This window comes from Mus pahari, chromosome 21 (assembly GCF_900095145.1).
Source record: "Mus pahari chromosome 21, PAHARI_EIJ_v1.1, whole genome shotgun sequence".
In the NCBI taxonomy this organism is placed as follows: Eukaryota; Metazoa; Chordata; class Mammalia; order Rodentia; family Muridae; genus Mus; species Mus pahari.
Window position 1 is genome coordinate 15,629,766 of NC_034610.1, and position 20,938 is coordinate 15,650,703.

At 34.2% G+C, this 20,938-nt stretch overlaps 1 protein-coding gene across 1 annotated transcript; it reads right to left on the minus strand.

Annotated features, from left to right (window-relative positions):
• Window positions 1-1,488: 1,488 nt before the first annotated feature.
• Window positions 1,489-20,127, minus strand: LOC110338122 (vomeronasal type-2 receptor 116-like). Its single transcript, XM_021221355.1, has 6 exons — window positions 19,907-20,127; window positions 13,648-13,942; window positions 12,506-13,297; window positions 11,431-11,646; window positions 9,853-9,976; window positions 1,489-2,417 (listed from the first exon to the last, which is right to left on the minus strand). The coding sequence occupies exons 1-6, from the start codon at window positions 20,125-20,127 to the stop codon at window positions 1,489-1,491; spliced, it is 2,577 nt and encodes an 858-aa protein (XP_021077014.1).
• Window positions 20,128-20,938: the final 811 nt, after the last annotated feature.

Below are 20,938 nucleotides of genomic sequence, written 5' to 3' on the forward strand. Positions count from 1 at the left end.
CAACAACAACAACAACAACAACAACAAAAAACAAAACGAAAAAAAACTTGTATCAACTATGAGTTTAATTTTAAGGTAATTTTTCTAATTCCTCAGCTGTTTTAGTAGGATAACTTTGCACTTCTTATGCCACCTGACTTGGGTGTTATTGAATGTCTTCTTATGCTCTCCTCTAGTCATCCAGGTTTCAGATTATAGGTTTATGTGCTCTTTTCTTATTTTATCTTTGCTCTGTAGGTATTTTTGTGAGTTTTCTCTGGGTTCTATTTCTTCTGTTTCTGTTTCTGTTTCTGTTTCTGTTTCTGTTTCTGTTTCTGTTTCTGTTTCTGTCTCTGTCTCTGTCTCTGTCTCTGTCTCTGTCTCTGTCTCTGTTTCTGTCTCTCTTTGTCACTTTTTCTCTCCCTCTCTCCTTTTGTCTGAGAATTCTTGGAATTTGGTAACCAGTGTGTCTTCAGTTTCAATATGGTGCCTCCTATGGGGTTTATTTATTCATCTTTTTATTTTTACATTGAATGGCCTTTCAATGCTGTCATTGGGTTCCCTAGATTTAGTGTGTCAGAAATCTTCTGACAAAGATGTAGGCCAAAATATGGAGCTCACATAATAGGGCTTCATCTTAGGGCTATTGAGTGTACATTAAGGTGAGCTGTTGTTCAGGGAGCAGAGTTTTACTGTGGGTTTCAGTTGTTGATGGGGTTTCAGGCAAGGCAATTTCAATTGACTTAAATATAGAGCCCAGGTAATATAAGTCAATTTATTTATTTATTTATTTATTTATTTATTTATTTATTTATTTATTGTAGTTTAAGGGGTGATTGCTTATAAAAGGCTCTTTCGTGAGCCACTAACCAGGCAGCATATACAGGCTGATCTGAAGCCTCTAGTACATGTATAGCAGAGGACTGCATGGTCTGGCCTCAGTGGGAGAAGAAGAGTCTATTCTTTAATAAAGTTGGGGCCCTAGGGTATGAGGAAATCTAGTGGAGCATGTAGAGAGGGAGCATCATATTGGCGGGAAGCCTGAGGAAGAATGGGATGAGAAACTATGGGAAGGGGAACCAGGAATGGGGCAATGCCTGGAATGCATAAAGTAAAATAATAAAAAAGGATTTTCCAAGTTCTACAGTCCTAGTTCATTCAGAGTAAAGTATATGTATCAAATTCAAAGTGAAATTATATCAATAACATGAAAAGAAAGTTCATATCAAAGAAAGATACAGAAATTCATGATCCAGATTTGGCACCACCAATTCTTAGACATGAAGGAGTAGAGGCTCAGAGAGCAGATATAGTTTTCCAATCTAGAAAACAAAGCCAAACAAAAAAGGCTCTCATACTAGAACATTGTAATGTAATTGGATAATGAAAGAAAACATAACAGAATTGAATGCATATTAGAATCTCATAGAACATGATTAGAAAAATATAGGGAATGAAATAAGACCTATTATTATATTATTAACATGAAAGCTAAATTTGTTTTTTGAACTATGTTTTCTGAGACTTGTTTTTTCTAGAGTGTATTTTGTTTCTGATATAATTAAATGTATTCTCATCTGGTCTCAACAAGACAATGTAACACTTAGGACCAAATATGAAGCCAAGAAGTGCTGTGCTGGAAGCCAAGATAGAGAATATTTCTGTAGCAACCATGAATTTCCCCTTAGTGCTATGGTAGACAGGAAGAAAGGTGACCCAGACACAAAAGAATACCAGCAAGCTGAATGACAGAAATTTGGATTCATTGAATGTCTCAGGAAGAGTTCTAGATAAGAAGGCCACGGTGTAACCACAAAGTGCCAATAAGCAGAGGTATCCGAGGACACAATGGAAGGCAACAGATGAACCCTTGTTGCAAAAAATGATGATGTGTTCATGTTCAGTATGAACATCTTGGTCGATGAATGGAGGAGAGGTTGCCATCCATGTTCCACAAAAAACAACTTGGATCAAGGTGCAGATTGGAATGATGTAGTTTGGAGCCCTTGATATCATTAGCCACCTTACCATTCTCCCTGGAAAAGTGGCCTTGAATGCAATAACCACAGTAATAGCTTTGGCCAACACAGTGGCAAGAGCCACAGTGAATGCAACTCCAAATGTGGTCTGCTGCAGGATGCAGGTTTCTTTGTTGGGCTGGCCAATGAAATTCAAAGAACAAAGAAAACAGAAGGTGAGTGTGATGAGCAAAATGTAACTGAGAGCTTGGTTATTGGCCTTGACAATAGGAGTGTGTCTGTTTTTCACAAAGATGCCAATAACAAAGACGGTGAATGCAGATAGGCACAAAGCTATGCTGGCCAGAGTCATCCCCAAGGAGTCTTCATAGGCCAGAAAGCTTACAGCTTTCTTGAGGCAATAGTTCTTCTCTGTATTTGCATAATGACTCTCTGGACACTTCACACATTGATCCACATCTGGTCAAAAATATAGGTTATCATGTGATTATGAGTCCAGGTTGGATTGATCCCTTTATTTCTGAGACATGAGATCCTACTTTAAGGTATTTTCTCAACAGGTAATCAAGGGGAGAGGGCCCATTGTGTGTGTGGCCATCCTTGGGCTGGTAGTCTTGGGTTCTATAAAAAATAAGATGACCAAGGCAGAGGAAGCAACCCAGTAAGTACCATCCCTCCATTGCCTCTGCATCAGCTCCTGCTTCCTGTACTGCTGGAGTTCCAGTCCTAACTTCCTTTAGTGATAGCAGTGTGGAAATATAAGCTGAATAAACCTATCCTCAGCAACTTGCTTCTTGACCATGATGTTTGTACAGGAATAGAAACCCTGACTAATACAGCTATTAAAATCCATGACTTCATGAATTTTTTAGGCAATATCCTAAAACTAGAAAATATCCTCTTGAGTGAGGTAACCCAATCACAAAAGAACACACATGAAATGCACTTACTGATAAGTAGATGTTAGCCCAAAAGCTCAGAATACCCAAGATACAATTCATAGACCACATGAAATTTAAGAAGAAGGAAAACCAAAGTTTGGATGCTTCAGTCCATTTTAGAAGGGGAAATAAAATACTCATGGGAGGAAATTCTGAGACAAAGTTTCCAGCAGAGAAAGAAGGAAAGGCCATCCAGAGACTTGCCCTGCATGGGAATCCTTTCCATATACTGTCAACTAACCCAGACACTATTTCAGATGCCAAGAAGTGCTTGCTGACAGAAGTCTGTTATACATATCTCCTAAGAGTCACAGCCAGAGCCTGACAAATTCAGAGGGGTATGCTGGCAGCCAACCATTTGATTGAGCACTGGGTCCATAATGGAGTAGTTTGAGAAAAGACTGAAGGAGCTGAGGGGGTTTGCAACCCCATAGGAAAAACAACAATACCAACCAATCAGACCCCCAGAGATCCCAAAGACTAAACCACCAACCAAAGAGTACACATGGAGTAAACCATGGCTCAAGCCACATATGTAGCAGAAGATGGTCTTGTCAGCCATCAGTGGGAGGAGAGTCTCTTGGTCCTGTGAAGGCTTGAGGCTCAGTGTAGGGGAATGCAATGGCAGAGAGGCAGACATGGGTGGGTGGTTGTGGTAACACAGTCATAGAACTAGGGTGAGGGGATTGGGATTGGGGTTTTCTGGAGGGGAAACATTTGAAATATAAATAAAGAAAATATACAATAAAGGCAAAGAAACAAAAAACAAATTGATGTAGGTAAGTTACAAGGTCTAGGACATGAAATTAAAAATTATTTATTGTTCATCCAGATAGACTTAATATTAACAATGATAGTGTAGAATAATTGCTTTGTATTCTAATATTAGATATCAAACTTAAAACAAGTTAGGTGACATTCTTGAATTATTGCATCCTAATTTGTTCAGCACAGAAAACTTTAGGTGGTATGCAGGGATCAAATATGTATATCTGCTATATCCTGGATTTCTTTCGCTAATTTTTCCATTTTTATAAATTAATTATTTTATTTATTTATATTTAAGACTTTGCCCTCCTTTCTTGTCACCCTTTCCACAGATCCCCATCCAATTTCCCTTCCCTTTTGCCTCTCAGAGGATAATCCCCCATGGTAGCCCCCTTCCCTTGAGTTTGTATCTATTATCACATCCTCTCCCATTGAGACTAGACAAGGCAGTCCTCTGCTATATATAAGTGCAGGGGTGGAGGAAATCATATTAGTCTGTGTATGTTCCCTAGTTCATGGCTCAATCTCTGGGATCTCATAGAGATCTGAAGTAGTTGAGACAGCTGGTTTCCTATTGCTGTGTTAGTAACCCAGTTCTCTACTCGAGGCTCTGTCAATTATCTGAAGGTGGTTTTCTTCAAGTTCCAGCTCCCTCCTGGGGCATTTTGGCTAAGGTCACACCCATTGAGTCTGGGGAGAGTCTCATATCCTGTGTTCCTGGGACTTTCAAGAGGTTCCCCCATTTCATATCCCCAGAAGCTGTATATTTCCTTTCATTCTCTTGGATATTTCGGCTTCTCTCAAGTTTCCCCACACCAATCCTAATCCTACTCCCAATTTTTCCTCTCCTTCCCCTCTTACACTCAGATCTCTCCATCAATGTGCCTCCTGTGATTATTTTGTTTGCCCTTGGAAGTGGGATTTAAGCTTTCTCACTTGGCCCTTTCCTCATGTTAAACTACTTAGTCTGTGGGTTATATCCTAGGTTTTCTGTACTGTTTAGCTAATATCCAATTATCAGTGATTACATACCATGCATGTCTTCTTAAGTCTGGGTTACCTCAATCAGGATAATAGTTTTTAGTTCTGTCCATTTGAATGTCAAATTCATAATGTTCTCATTTTAAACAGCTGAATAGTATTCCATTGTGTAAATGACCTACATTTTCTGTACCCATTTTTTTGGTTGAGGGACATCTGAGTTGTTTCTAGCTCTGACTGCTATCAATAAGTATCCTATGAACATAGTGAAGCACATGCCTTTGTGGTATGGTGAAGCATCTTTTGGGTATATGCCCAGGAGTGGTATAGCTGGGTCTTCAGGTAGAAATTTTTTCAGTTTTCTGAGAAACTGCCACATTGATTTTCAGAGTGGTTGTACCAGTATGCAATTCCATCACCAGTGGAAGGCTATTCTTCCCCTTCTACATCCTCACCAGCATGTGCTGTCACTTAAGGGTTTGATCTTAGACATGCCAAGGTGAAATCTCAGGGTCATTTTGATTTGCATTTCTCTGATGACTAGGGACTTTGAACATTTCATTAAGTACTTCTCGGCCATTCAAGATTCCTCTGTTGAGATTCTGTTTAGTGCTGTATCCCATTTTTAATTGGGTAATTTGTTGTGGGGGATTTTAACATCTTGAGTTCATTATATATATTGGATATTGGCCTTTTTCAGATGTAGGGCTAGTGTCTATTTTTTTCCCAATCTGTAGATTACCAATTTGTCCTTTTTATGGTGTCATTTGACTGACAGAAGCTTTTCAGTTTCGTAAGGTTCGATTTTTCAATTGTTGATATTAAAGCCTTACTCACTAGTTTTCTGTTCAGGAAATGTTTCCTTGTGCCAACATGTTTAAAGCTATTTTCCATTTTCTCTCCTATTAGATTCAGTGTATATGATTTTATGTTGAGATCCTTATCCACTTGGATTTAATCTTTATATAAGAAGGTAACTATGCAGCCGGGCATGGTAGCACATGCCTTTAATCCCAGAACTCAGGAGGCAGAGGCAGGTGGATTTCTGAGTTCGAGGCCAGCCTGGTCTACAGAGTGAGTTCCAGCACAGACAGGGCTACACAGCCAGGGCTACACAGAAAATCCCTGTCTCAAAAAACCAAAAAAAAAGAAAAAAAGAATGTAACTATGCATCAATTTGCATTCTTCTAAATGCAGACCACCAGTTAGGTCAGGCCAGATCTTTGACTTGAATGGTAAGAGTTACACCAAGATATTTTATACTATTTGTGGCTCTTGTAAAGGGAGTGATTCCCTAATTTCTTTCTCAACCTGCTTAACTTTTGTATAAGGGAAGGCTATTGGTTTGTTTGAGTTAATTTTATATCCATTCACTTTGCTAAAGTTGTTTATCAGATGATCTCTGGTAGAATTNGGGGGGGGGGGTGCTGCTCATATATACTAGCATAATATCTGCAAACAGTGATACATTGTCTTCTTCTTTTCCAATTTGTATCCTCTTGATCTCCTTTTGTTGTGTAATTGCTCTTTATTGAACTTTGAATACTATATTGAATAGATAGGGAAAGAGAGGACAGCCCTGTCGTGAGCTTGGATTTAGTGAGATTGCTTGTAGTTTCTGTCCATTTAATTTGATGTTCGCAGTTGGTTCATTATACATTGCTTTTATTATGTTTAGGTATGTACCATGATTTCCTGAACTCTACAGGACTTTTAACATGAAGTGATATTGTATTTTGACAAATGCTTTTTCATCATCTATTGAGAGGATCATATGACTTTTTCTTTTTTTTTTTTTCTTATTTACACTGTATATTACATTGATGGATTTTTTTCTATCCTTGAATCACTGGGAAGAAGTCTTCTTGATCAAAAAGAATGTATATTTTTGTGTTCTTGAAATTGTTTTCAGAAATTTTTATTGAGTATTCTTGCATCAATATTCATAACTGAATATGGATTGAAGTTCTCATTCTTTGTTGAATGTTGCTTAGTTTAGGTAGCAGAACAACTGTGGTTTCATTGAATGCATTAGCCAGTGTTCCTTCTGTTCCTATTTTGTGAAATAGTTTGAACAGTATTTGTATTAACTCTTCTTTGAAGATCTGGTAAAATTCTGTACAAAGACCATCTGTTCTTGGGATTTTTTTTGGGGGGGGGGGGGGGGAAGGTTTTTATGACTGCTTTCATTTCCTTAGGGGTTATGAGACTGTTTAGATATTTTACCTGATCATGATTTACCTTTTGTACATGGTATCTTTCTAAATAATCATACATTATATCTAGATTTTCCAGTTTTGTTGAGTATAGGCTTTCGTAGTAATAGCTGAAGAGTTTTTTTGAATTTTCACAGTTTCCATTATTATGTCTCCCAATTCGTTTCTGATTCTGTTAAATTGAATACTATCTAGGTGCCTTTTAATTAGTTTGCTAGTTATTTTGGCTAAGTGTTAGGCAACTCTCTTAAATATTAGTATCCTAATATTTTCAACATATAAATACCTAGGAGTTATGTAGGGATGTAGTATGTACAGCTGCTGTATCTTGTATGTCTTTGACTGTTTTTGACTCTTAAGATTTTCATAACCAAGATTTGGTTGTCCCCCAAGTGATATTAAGAAGTACTGAGGTTTTCAAGACTGTTTGTCTGTAGGATGCCTTAGGCATGTGGAATACAGAAGATATGACATTGAATTGGATCATGAAAGCATATACACCACCTCAGTACTATTCTAGCTACAGATTTTTTTTTAAAGTCTAAATATAATGGAAACTGTGCATGGACAGGAGAAATACTGGTTGAGTGAATAGAGCTACTATATTAAAAAACACTCTTTAATTGTGTAAAATGATAAATAAAATCATGCCTTGCAGTTAGATATTTATGAAATATCACACTGTATAGAATACAGCCACAATCACAATAATAAGTAAGGCTAGAGTATATCTTTTAAAAGGCAGAATTTTCTCCTCTATGCAACTAATTTTTATTTAGTTCAATGCAAACTATTAAGTACCGAGAATGGTGGCATGAGAAACTTTTACCAAGAAGTATTAGAGATTATTCTGACAACTACCACTCTAATCATCCAAGTCATGCTGTACAATTCCATTTGCTCAGATTCTGTGCATTACCATGATGCATTAATTTTTACTGCATTGAACTTTACAGTAAAACTTTATTAGCTATTACTTAATTGAACATATCAAACCTTTAAGAAAATATTGCTCCATTTTTCATAATAAAATTATAGTGTAATATAATAAATATCACTCTGAATTTTATTATTCCATGCAAATAAAATTTAGCATTTTTAAAGCAATACATTACTGAAATTCAGCAATGACAGTTTAAATAACTGATACAAAATATGTTTTCTTATTGGAATGTCAAAATATATCTCTGTCTGTGCTTATTTCTTTTTCCCTCTGTTTCTCTCTCATTCTCTATCTGTCTGTCTATCTATCTATCTATCTATCTATCTATCTATCTATCTATCTATCAATCATATATCTATCTATAGACACAAAAGTCATATGTGTATGTACCTGTGGGTCATTTCTATAACTATAATTAATGTGATTGATATTTATTCCTAAAGGAAAAATTTTAAAATGTGTGTCTCATGGCAGAGTATTAGCTCATGAATGCAAACTCATCAATTTATACAGTAATATTAGAAGTAGATCATTACTCACAAGAATTGTAGGAAAATTGCCAGAATGTGTATTCTTTTCATATACTATGTCCTGAAAGTCTAGAAATCTCACTCCACAAACACCAGCACAATGTTTTCTCTAACATTTTGAATTGTGAGACAAATGGAACTACTTTATTTAAAAATCAAATGTAGCATAAATATACAGGTATATAAAATAGAAAAAACATCTAAATAATAATCTGCCATTTCAGTGATAATGACAATAACTATCATGTCTTGATTAGTATCAGCAGATATTTTGTCAGTCAAACTTTCTAAAGCATTTAGGGAGTTGTGTAATTATCCTGTCTTAGTTGCTGTTCTTTTGGTATGAAAAGACAGTATGAACCAAGCTGATAAAAATTATTTAACTGGGGTATATGCTTATAATTTTAGAATATTATCTAATTTCTTTCATGGTAGAAGCATGGAGAATCTAGGGAGAGATGACTCTGGAGTACTAAATGAATTCTATCATACTGACTTGAAGGCAGGAGATAGAGAAAATAGAGAGGCCAGATGTTACTTGGACATTTCATACATTAAAGCTTGCAGAAAATGTCAAACCTCATCATAAAAGACTACACAATCTTTCTTCAAAATTCCATTAACAAAATAAAAAGTTTTCTAAAAATCTTATCCAAGAGATAGCATAGGTTAAGAAAGCCTGGAGTCTGCAGATGACTACAGCCAAACTGTTTTCTTAACATATAAGGTAGATAGACCTATGAATTCATAGCACGTGTAAATTCATTAGATGTGAGCAAGCTTAAGATAGACAAAACTCCAGTATAGAAAAATGGAGGTATTCATAAACCACACACCCATAAAACCAGATATTGGCAGTTGATAGCTATTTGGAGGCGTCTCCATTTTCTTTGTTAGGTATTTGGAAGCAACACCTATCTACCTACCTTATTGGTTGACAACCTACAATTGACATCCATATACCCAAGAGAAAAATGAGTATTACAGACTGTATTAGATATGTTAATTACACAAATTTGGGTAGAGGGACGAGGGTAATAAATGTATGAGACATTGGAGTAGTGACTATGATCAAAGCACATTCTATGAAATTATCAAACAACTAAAAAATTAGAAAAATATGAAAAATGACTGAGGAACAATCACTATGAAGATATAACAGATTTGAACATTTTATGAGTTTTAAAAATTATCAATACACAGTCTGAATAAAAACATCTGATAATTTGTTAACAGATGTTAAATGGCAAAATAAAATAGAACATACAGTAAAGTACTAGGGAATATTTTTCTGACAAAATAGGTATTAAAAGTCAATCAAAGGTATAAATCATGTATGATATTAATGGATATATTAAGCCATTTTAAAGGGATAGACATGAATTCTTGCATATAATTTCCTAAACAAATATACGAAAAGTATATTCTGATTTCTATTTAGACCATTTACATATGCCAGTGTATTGTAAAGTTATATGGATAAAGTGGAAACTTTTTTGTAAAGTCTGCATTTACCTGTCTCATTAGAAATCTCATTGTGTGAACAAGGAGTGCATTTGTAGCAGCAGATAGCATTGCCCTCCAGGATTACTTTCCTGAATCCATGCCCACAACTCTCACTGCACACAGACCGGGGGATCTGAGAAGGATGAAAAGAATGTCATCCAGTGCTTAGTGTATTATGAAAAATCTAATAATTAACAGTTTTGAATGATATGCAATGTAGTTCCATGTATTCTTATAAACAGAGAGGATTACAGAAAGGTTTTACCCTTGAGAATATATATTTGATGATTGGTCTGAGAATTATGAAAGTGTTAGAGAATTTTAAATCTTAATGAGTTAAGGACAAGTTTGAGAAAGTTAGGTGATTGTAGATATGATATGCAGGGCTATAGGTTCTCTCCCGACTGATACAACCTTCATACTTTTTGACTACTATTACTTCCACCATAACTGTGAATCTTAACTGTCAATTTGACAGAATATGAAATGATCTTGGAAATAAATATAAGTGTATTTTTTTGGAAAGAATTAAAAGATGAATTTATATCATTTGAAAAGGGCCACCTAAATTTTTACCATCACTATTTATTTGCTTATTTCTAAACAAAAGTATAGGAGGCAGAACAAAATTTCTCTATTCACTGCTGTCTGCATTCAACATCATACATTTGAAAATCATGTATTTTGAAATTTAATAGGCTACATCTTAAAACTCTTTCCTAAATTACTTCAGTTACATATTTATTTGTTGGATGCAGATACCTCAGTACCTTATACAGTCGCATTCCATACAGTTCTTTTCTAGTGGTCGGAAGAGTAAAGATAAACTGATCATGGACTGAAACTTCAAAGCATGGAAAAACAATGAAACATGAGTATGCACAGAGAAATAAGGAATTCTAACACAACTAATATATGGGATTTAGGATGGAAAATGTTCCATGTATATGAATATGTATTTATCTGTTGGTGGCCCTATTTGGAAGCTTATTGAAACTTTTGGAGATGCAAATTTGCTGGAGAAAATTCTTAGATTCAATTTTCACATTTGATTAACTCATAATATGTGTGAATAAAAGCACTATCTTTATGATTCCTGTTCCTGACTCCATGACTATGCCATATTGCTATGCTTCTATCTATGGTAGAATCTCATAGTTCTGGAACCATAAGCAACAATATTCTTTGTTTTCCAAAAGTTGTTTTTTATCATGTTTGATTACACAATAAAATAAATTTTATATTTTCCATTGTATTCATCTTAAATGAGATATTTTCTCTAGAACATTGAATCATGAGTCATTTAGGAGATAGAATTATTTTCTTTCTTAGATTCCCTAATTTGTGAAAAGTGGAATAAATTTAATGTTCATATAAGTGAACATCAGAGGATCATATAATACTCAATACTTCTATTGATATACATAAAGAAAGACTAAACGGGAATACTAGTAATAGTTTTATTGTATGTTATATTGGTAATAAAAGATTAATGGGCCTTGAGTCAGAAAACAAGCACTATTGTACTGAAAAGCAGAATTTTATTACTAACATACACTCAAAATATTGAGATAAGACATAACAAACCTCTGAAAATTCTACTGGCCATTGGATGATCTGCTCAGTTAAAGACAACTGTTGGCCCTGGGGAGCATTTGCAGAAAATGATCCTACTTTTACCTTTCTTCCAAGACCTTTTGGTAAATTCCAAATGTTAAGAATATCATAATTTACATTTACTTCCTGTCTCCAATCTAAACTCATTTGGTCTCCCACTTCAATGTCCTTCAGGAAAGAGTTAAGCTGGAAAAGATTCATGAATTTATATTACACTGTGTCCAAGTGTCAGAACAGAAACTCTGATTTGGAATGTGTCTTCTTGTTCTTAATTTTTGATGCGAATGAATGTCAACATTTATGAAACTTCCTAGAATGCTAAAATGAAAACCCAAGTTTGTGGGATGCCATTCTCCATCTGAAAGGTCATTTAGCTCTAATGGAAACCTTTAAATAAAGCCCAGATAATGAATCAATTACTTCTAACTCATGTAAATGTTAATTATTTGAAACCTACCCAAATCCCTTTGTTTTCAGAGTATCTTCAGAGTACTACCACCTAAAATGAGGGGTTTGGTGTCTAAATGGTAAATAAAAGGCATTATTACTGATAAAAAAAATACAAAAAACAAAAAAACAACCTGCCATTACTTTAGTTAAATGTCCAATTCTTATTTCTTTTGTAAGAAATTAATAGAGAAAACACTGATTATTTTTTGCAATTATTGCAATGAGAATATGTTATAGCTAGCTATTAATGGCATGAACTTGGTAATGACAAAGCACATTTCCTCCTGTTATCTTGCATCCCATCTTTCAACCACACACATGGGAAACTCTCACGATCTCTTGGAAAGCTTAGAAACACAAAAATCCCTGTGATTGTGGACAATATAAACTAAATTTTACAATATCAAAGTACATGTCACTTCAAAGCTCAACAACAAACATGTGAATCTCTCCTGATGGCTAGGTAACTTTAGTAACACGAAATTTCTTTTAATTGTGGACAACCTAAACTAAACTTTACAATACTAAATTAAATGTCACAGCAAATCTCATATATCAGAGTGCCGACAATACAATACAGTAGAAAGGATAATACCTGCCACGGAAAAAACAAAGTTTCTTCCCCATTTTCATATGGTTTCATTTGTACTTCCTGAAGTCTCATCTCATGGAGACTGTGAGCCACAGCATACACAGCATTGTATATTCTGGTACTTTCATGACTCATAGACACATCAAATATGTGATGAGGCAATACATCCAAAGAAGCATTGAATTGACAGTTGTTCAAAAGTTGACAACCAATATCAGAAAATGAACACTTGAAGAACAAATGCCACAACTTAGGAAGATAAATATCTTCTGGGTATTTGTATGGATTAACTGTTTGAATAAAATTTGTAAACTCAAATCTTTCTGAATAATGGTGTGTAAAGATGAGGCTCCCATGGAATGAGTCTAACAAGAAATAATCAGCATTGTCAGTAAAATGAGGTTCAATGTTCATGACCCAGACTTTCCATGTCAATAACCTTTGCTCAATATTTCTCATTAGACCTTCTAGAGAATCAATGTCACCATAAATAATTATGACATTTGTCTCATCCATATTTTTCCAGAACTTGTTAAAATGTGAAGACCAGGTCGCAGGGATCATTTTCACAAAAGCTAAGCAGATTCCCTTTCTCTCCATATCATTTCTGAACTCTGATAGAATTTTATTTCCTTTGTGGTCATCTGGAAGAATGAGACCAACCCAGGACCACCTAAAATGATCCACCAAAGAGACAATGCCAAGTGAAAGAGATGAGGACTTGGAGGCTATCTGGTAGAGAGAAGAATACTGATTTCGGTCACTCAAAATGGGATCATAAGGGCCAAAGGAAAGCTGAAACAAAGTGAGAAAGAAGAGGAACAATATTAATTTCAAACAAAATTTCACTCCCAAATCAAAAGATGAGAACAGGAAAAGGCTAGTTTTCCCCAATTTTAAAAGAAATTTTCACTTCTATCATTTTACATAAATTCCTGGCAAGCCTATAAGTTTCTAATACCTACTTGGTTTAATTTACTTCACAATACATTTTCCTGCAAGCAAGAGAAATGTGGATTGATCTTGTGTTTGAGTCCTTGCTGTGATATTTGCATAACTAAAAATTCCTCTTTAAAATTTAAAGACACCTATAATATCAACAAAGAACTCCCAATTTCCAGTTGCTGAACTATACATTTTCTCACCTGTGGAAATTTAAAGAGTTGAAATAATGTGCCAATTTGTGCAGATATGGTCCATGATGTTCCTGTGAGTGCAGCAGTAAAATATCTTTTTTCACAGTTGTAATTAGGTAAAATATATTTCTCTCTATGAGCTGTGAGCCAAATACAAACATTCATAAGTGTGTCCTTCTCGGTGAATCTGACATTGTAGAAATCAAATCCAAGAGATATGTTGGGTAAAAGATTGGGGTTCCCATTTATCTCCTCAATGGCAAATATCAGAGCCAGAATATACTGGTAGCTTTTAAAATTATATCTGTGTAAATGACATAAAATAAACAAAAGGAATATTGCCTTTACCTCACATGCCTGAATATTTGTATAGCAAATTTTATAGTTCATCCTCTTTCTATAAAATATATAATTTAATATTTTCATGTGAATGTAGAACTAGATTGGGTAAATGTATCAGAATTAGGCAAGACCGTTTAGCATTACAATTCTTTAATCACAGTTGCTCAAAGCATACTTTATTCATCTTTTATAGCCAAGTCAAATAAAAACTGTCTACAAATCAGGAATCATTTTCATTCATAATAGCAGGTCTGCTGGTACAAGTTATTGGTTTCTTGAGTTCTCCATTTATATATACACATATATATGTATGTGTTATTATCCATATAATCAATTTTCAGAAACAATATCTTATTTAAATAATGTCCTAAGGTAAAATAATTCTTTTCATAGCCTCAGTTGCCATTTCTCTAAGATTGTTTTTTGAGTATGACAGCCTGGATTTGATAGTCTAACTGTATGAAACTTGCAAAGAAATGTCATATAACACCATGCCTGTTACATTTTTCATGTATGTGTGTGTTTATGATATGTGTGTACACCAGTTTGTGCATGTGTGTCTCTTTGTAGGTACAGTTGTACTGAGGTCAGTAAGTATGAAGGTAAGACAAGACAACTTACAGAGTTATTTCTAGCTATTCAGCTGATTTATAAATAGTCTCTGTATTTTATTTATTTCTGAATTACATTCATTTAGTAATCAATTGCTTGCTTGGTGGTTTGAGCAATTCCAAGCCTATGACTTTACTGGACATTGCTCTGTACATCAGGCTGATCTTCAACTCATTAACACCCATATTCCTTGCTCTGCTTAGTACTGGGAATAATGGTTTGAATCCAATATCTGGTTTTTGGCTTTCTTTACTTTCTTACTGCATATGCCCAGTTACACAGAAAATTTCTAGAGATTCTTCTGTATCAGTCTCCAACAAAGGACTGTTTTCTTAATCCCCTGCTGTTAAACAACAGGCCAAGTTAGGTGTCTTTGAACCTCAGAGTAATCAAGAAACATTTTAGATATTTTTAGAAGCTGTCAGCTTCAGCATATAGTGCAGTTGGTACACTTAGGCCAGGAATTATCAGTCTTCTGACATAAGTACAATATTGTGTATCACTTCTGCCCATTTCAGGACAGGCAGTCTCCCAGCAGGATGGCAACATCCTTCTCAGGTCTCTAATTCATTTCATCTTTGTTGACTCCAAAACACATCTTTCTATTGGACTTGCCCCATTCTGTTTTGGCAGTGCTCCTTAGCAGGAAGACCAGAGCTCTCTTATCTTCAGCACTATGGGATCTCCATGGCAATTCAGACTTGTCTTTAGAGCTCCACATAATGGCTTCTCTAAGTCTCCATGCATGGAGATTCCTGATATGTTCAGGGATTTAAAAACTTTTCTTGGCTTTGTCAGATATCAATAGGAGGAGAGGACCTGGGACCTGGGAAGGCTCAATGCCCCAGTGTAGGGGAATGCCAGGTCGGTGAAGCTGGATTGGGTAGGTGGGTGGGTAGGGGAGCACCCTCATAGAATCAGGGAGAGGGAGGATGGGATAAACGATTTCTGGAAGGGAAACAGGGTAGGGGATAATATTTGACATGTAAATAAATAAAATATCCAAAAAACAAAAACAATTTTTTTTCTTAGTCACAGAGAATGATTCCATAATCCCTTCTATCCTTGACTTGAAATTCAGGACCACATGCCTAAAATGTCAAGTTCTGCTGCATAGTGGGGCTGTAGCATACCCTACTCATTCAGTTAAATCTTGTCTAGCTTTTATTTTGTATGTTTGTTTTGTTCTGTTTTGTTTTTGTTGTTGTTACTGCAGGTATTTTTTTCTGACTAAATTCATATATCCTGAACCTCAATTTGTATTCCAGGATGTCCCTAACTTGAGAGATGCACCAGTAGGAATTAACAGTGTAGACAACTATATCCAGCTGTAAGGTTTACTTTAATTAGCTTAGCTAGGTAGAATTTTGTCCTTAGGTCTCAACTTCCATTACTCCATTTATCACAGTTCTTCCAGTTTATAAGTTTATCTATTTGAACACAGGTTTCAACTCCATTCAAATTCTTAGACCTCTTTTTATTACAATCTGTACATTTTGTGATTTTCTTCCTTAACTTCCTACTTTTCATTATAAATCTTCATAAAAGTGAACACAAATAAACAGACAAAAGAATCAATACAAGGCTGTGTTTACAATTTTTCTAGCAAAAGAGATTAATTTATAACTATTCAGATTCCTTTGGTCTAAGACCAAAAAGTGACAACATTCTTTAACAAAATCACAACAGCAGTCACATGGTAATGTTAAGATTTGTCTCTTAGGAAACCAGTTGATCCAGGAATGCTGAGTTCAAGTCACAAAAAACACCACTTTTTTTTTTTCATGCTCCTTTTAGAATGGTTCATAAATGATCATTTCCAGCATTTAAATACTTTCCTAATCCGAATCCCAAAGTCAATATATCTCCAAACAAATAGGGAAACAAACAAGTAAGCACTCAACCAAATTAAACATCGCTTATCAAAGCAATAACCTCGTTCCTGGTAACAATTTCTGTGTTAGTTTTGTTTTAGTGTTATGAAGAAAGATGATGACCATGGGAACTCTTATGCAGACAAATCTTTAATTGGGGCTGGCTTACAGTTTCAAAAATTTTGTCCATTTTATTGTGGTGGGATACATGGCTTTTTGAAGGCAGACATGGTCTTAGAGAAGGTAATAGGTCTACATTTCATCCACAAGCAGCAGAAATGAAGACCATGGTCAGAGTTTTGTTTCTTAGATGTGTAAACCACACCCAGGTCTATTAACACCCTTCTTCCAGGAAGACCATATCTACTCCAACAAGGCCACACCTCCTCATAGTATCTTTGACTATTGGCCAAGCATTCAAACAAATGAGTCTATTGTAGCCATTTCTACTCAAAGCTGAACAGTATTCCAAGTTGATAATTCTTTAGGAAGATTCAACTTTTCTTAAATAATCTGATGTATGGTAGGCAATCTTTTTCTGGGCTGGTACCAACTCAATAATACTCCAGACACACAAAGTGTGCTTGAATGAGGAGAAAAGTATTAAATTAAAATTGGGTGGGTAGAAAGATGAGTGTAGAGAGAGTGAATTTGGACTAAAATGGAACTGCGATTTGCTTACAAATATAAATATATTATGGTTAATATTTTCAAAGTAACAATAAGAGTTGGGTAAGGAGAACTGGCTCAGAAATTAATAGTGTTCTTTTCCCAGAGAACACAAGTTCTGTGGATAGAAAATATACTGGGTAACTCTCATCCATCCAAAATTCCTTATAACAATTCTGGACTATTTGGCTACCAGCATTATTAAAACATAAAACCATGATGAATGACCTGGCAGCTGTGTTAAAGGATCATTGCTTATGCAACCTATTTGTGCATAATTTTATATTTATTATAATTTTATTTTGTTAATACATGTATAGGCTTTGATACTAATTTTACTATGTATCTGATATTTTATTAAATTTCATGTCAAAAAAGAAATTATCAAAACAATTATTAAACATTATTTTTTAAAGAAAATAAGAACATAAAAGTTTAAAAAAATAAAATTTAAAAAATAAAAATCAAATAGTGTCCAATGGAAACAAATTAATACATAGAATGACCTATTGTGAGATAAAATGATAAAAGGAAAATTCCTCATTTATAAATACTGTATACTCAAATAAATACATATATAAATTTAAAGATATTTAGGATTTTGGAAAATTATACATATGTATATAATTAAGCAATATTCAGTTTTTTGAAGTTTATGCTACAGAAAGCAGAGGTGTACAAACTCTCCAATAACAAAGCAATGACAAGAGGAAATTTTACTTTAATGAAACACATTTGATCTGATCTTTGCATACCCTATTTTGAAAGCAGATGGTATATAATAAATACATTTAATAATGAAATGGAAGTTCTGATTTATATAAACACATTTTATTTCCTTTATTAGGAAACACATAAACATTTCTCTGTAATTTAGAAAGCCCTGTCTGACTCTAGGTATTCATGTTGAATATTTCATACATGCTAAGAAATAGAAGATGACCCATTCATAGGCATGATGTCTTTATAAATACAACCATAAAAATGAGAGTACCTACTGCAAAGTGTGTAAATAGGTAAACACCAGAAAGCTCAAAATAAAAATCAAATCAGTAACCAAATATTTATAAAATATGAAATGAAATAGATGAAAGACCTCTGGAGCCCAGAAGTATTCACAATTCTGACACAAAAGAGAAAGAAAAAAAGAGTTCTCAGCTTTGTGGAATATATGCCTTTCTGTGATCAATGCTCTATTAGAAAATTACACCTATTGAATGAGTTTTATAAGACAATTCTGTTCATTATTTTTTAATAAAAGCCATTGTATTTCTGTCAAAAAATTTGTTTGTTGGATTTTTCTGAATTTATGGCACCTTACACATTTTGACAAGAAACAATCCTCTTATTAATAATGAACTAACCAGACACTAAATGCTCATATATCTAAAAATACAATCTTTCAGCAAGAGGCTTGATGCTGCACAATATAAAGTTAAACACACGCCATTGGACAGTGGTGTGTGAACTGCTGATATAAAACAGGGGGGCAGAAGAAAAGTGGATAATTATAATCAATTCAGAGCTTAATTATAATGCAATAGAAAAGACCTCACTCAACATCCACACTTGCCACATCTGTTACACATATGAGAAATCTATGATATTATTTGAGACAAAATTTGATCCTTAAAAAATTAGATCTACCATAAAGTAGTTTATCCAAATAACAAATTTTGGATAACCATAATTGCTAAGTTATAAATTTTCAAAATAAATCTGTCAAGATAACAAAATAATTCAATTTGCTTTCATATCTTGACATTTTTCTCCTCCACTGTCTTTCATTTAATGAATTAATATTTCTCTGAGTTTTGACAAAATGTATAGTACTGTCAAACACCTGTATTTCATTTGTTCATTTTCCATTTGTTGATACCCCACATATTTCTTTCTGTATTCACAGATATTTACAAGTGTTATTTCTCTATTTAGGGCCTTACTTCCTACATCAGTACAAATGAATAATGTCCAATTAAGATAGGAATGTCTAATAAGGATAAATAATTCTCATTTCTTTCATGCACTTATATTTCTCTCTAATTCAGTCAGATTTTTCTAACATTATATATTTATCTGGAATATACCACACAAGATAAGAAATATCCCAAAGAATATAGCCTCATAGCAACTATGTTTTGGTGAAATTATTCATAAAAATGAGAATAAATAATGGAAATAAATGGAAGGTACATCTTAACACAATAAAAGTGAAAAGAAAGATTGAATTAGAAAAAAAAACATTTATAACAGAACTTGAGATAAATTAAATATCCATGGAGATCAGAAGTGTTCACAACATCTAATTGTGACTCTCTAAGTCTTGAATCAACTGTACACTATAAAAGACAACCTCTTCACTCAATTATTATAATAACAATGACAACTTACTGCATTCAAGGACACCATCTAATATCAGAAGCATAAACCAGGAGTTCAGAAATGCTATGAACTACAAGGACAGTGTTAGATTAAATCATGTTTTCATAACAATAAAAACTATTGAGACATTGTAAAATAACACAAATGTCAAATTTGTGGTTACAGTCATTAATCAAGTGAGGAAACCAAAATGAATAAAGTCAAAGTTACTAATTCTTTTCACATTTGAGAGAAGAAAAAAGCCTAAAAGAAAATTAAATTGAGGAAAACATTTTAGAATCTCTAATATAAAAATTGTCACAAAAAACCCCAAAGATTAAGTAAGTTTAATGAGTTTACCCACTAAATTATGATAATTCTGAACTCAGAAAATGAATTATTGTACTTACTGTAGGTAATTGTCCATATAATAGTATGGTAGATATGGATGTGGAACTTTGTTCATGGTGTAGTACGTATGAATAGGGAAAAATGCACCAATAACCACATCACCTTTTCGGTGAAAATCTTCAGCAATTATGTAATAGCATTTACTGATATTATAGCTTATAAAGACACAGAAAAAATTAGGAATCTGCAAAAGCAATGGGATAACAATCCAAGAGAACATCCTATTACTACATGGGTTTGCTTGATGCAGTTCAAACAGTATCCTGTAGATATATGTTCAGGTAATAGTTTTGTGACCATGGAAGTTTAAACTTCGTTGATGAATGAGGCTGTCACAATAATAATTCAAAGGTTTTCTTGTTTCCTAAATGACATTTGGTATTTTGAAGCTTTTTTTTTTCTCTCACCTCTGCAGCTGAGGTCCCATATTCAAGTAAAAAACAACCTGGAAAACATATTTGTTCATATTCATCCCTAGCCAAAGGCATTATGATTTCAACCAGTACTACAAATATCAAGAGATCAGGTATGAACTCCTCTTGGGATGATTTGGCTAAAAATATGAAGCAAGAAAGTTTTCATATGAAAACAACTTTGGATGTTTCCCACAGGTTACAGGAGAGGAGCCCAACTAAGTGAAAACAAAAGTGCAGAAAACAAACCATTTTAGGTATAGCCACTCAAAATTAATGTTTTGTGTAGTTCCCATTTGAGGTTTAATAGTAAGGACACAGAGCAACCTGTATAATGTAAGGCTGTTGGGATTTTTGATGGAGAAGTCTCTCAGCTTGCCTTCTAGACCTGACTCCCTTGCCATTCCCTTGTGACTGCCATGCAGCTGTCCCCGCTTTACTTCTGGGCCCTCTTCCTGTTCTCTCATCATTCTATGTCATTTTTTCCAGCATTGGTGCACTTATTTCATTCTTTTGATTGTTCTGCCACAGATATAGCTATTAGCACTTTATTTATCAAAAGCAATATTCTTATTTATACAAAAACATGTGGTGGAGATTCCTCAGCTTACAGTAAAC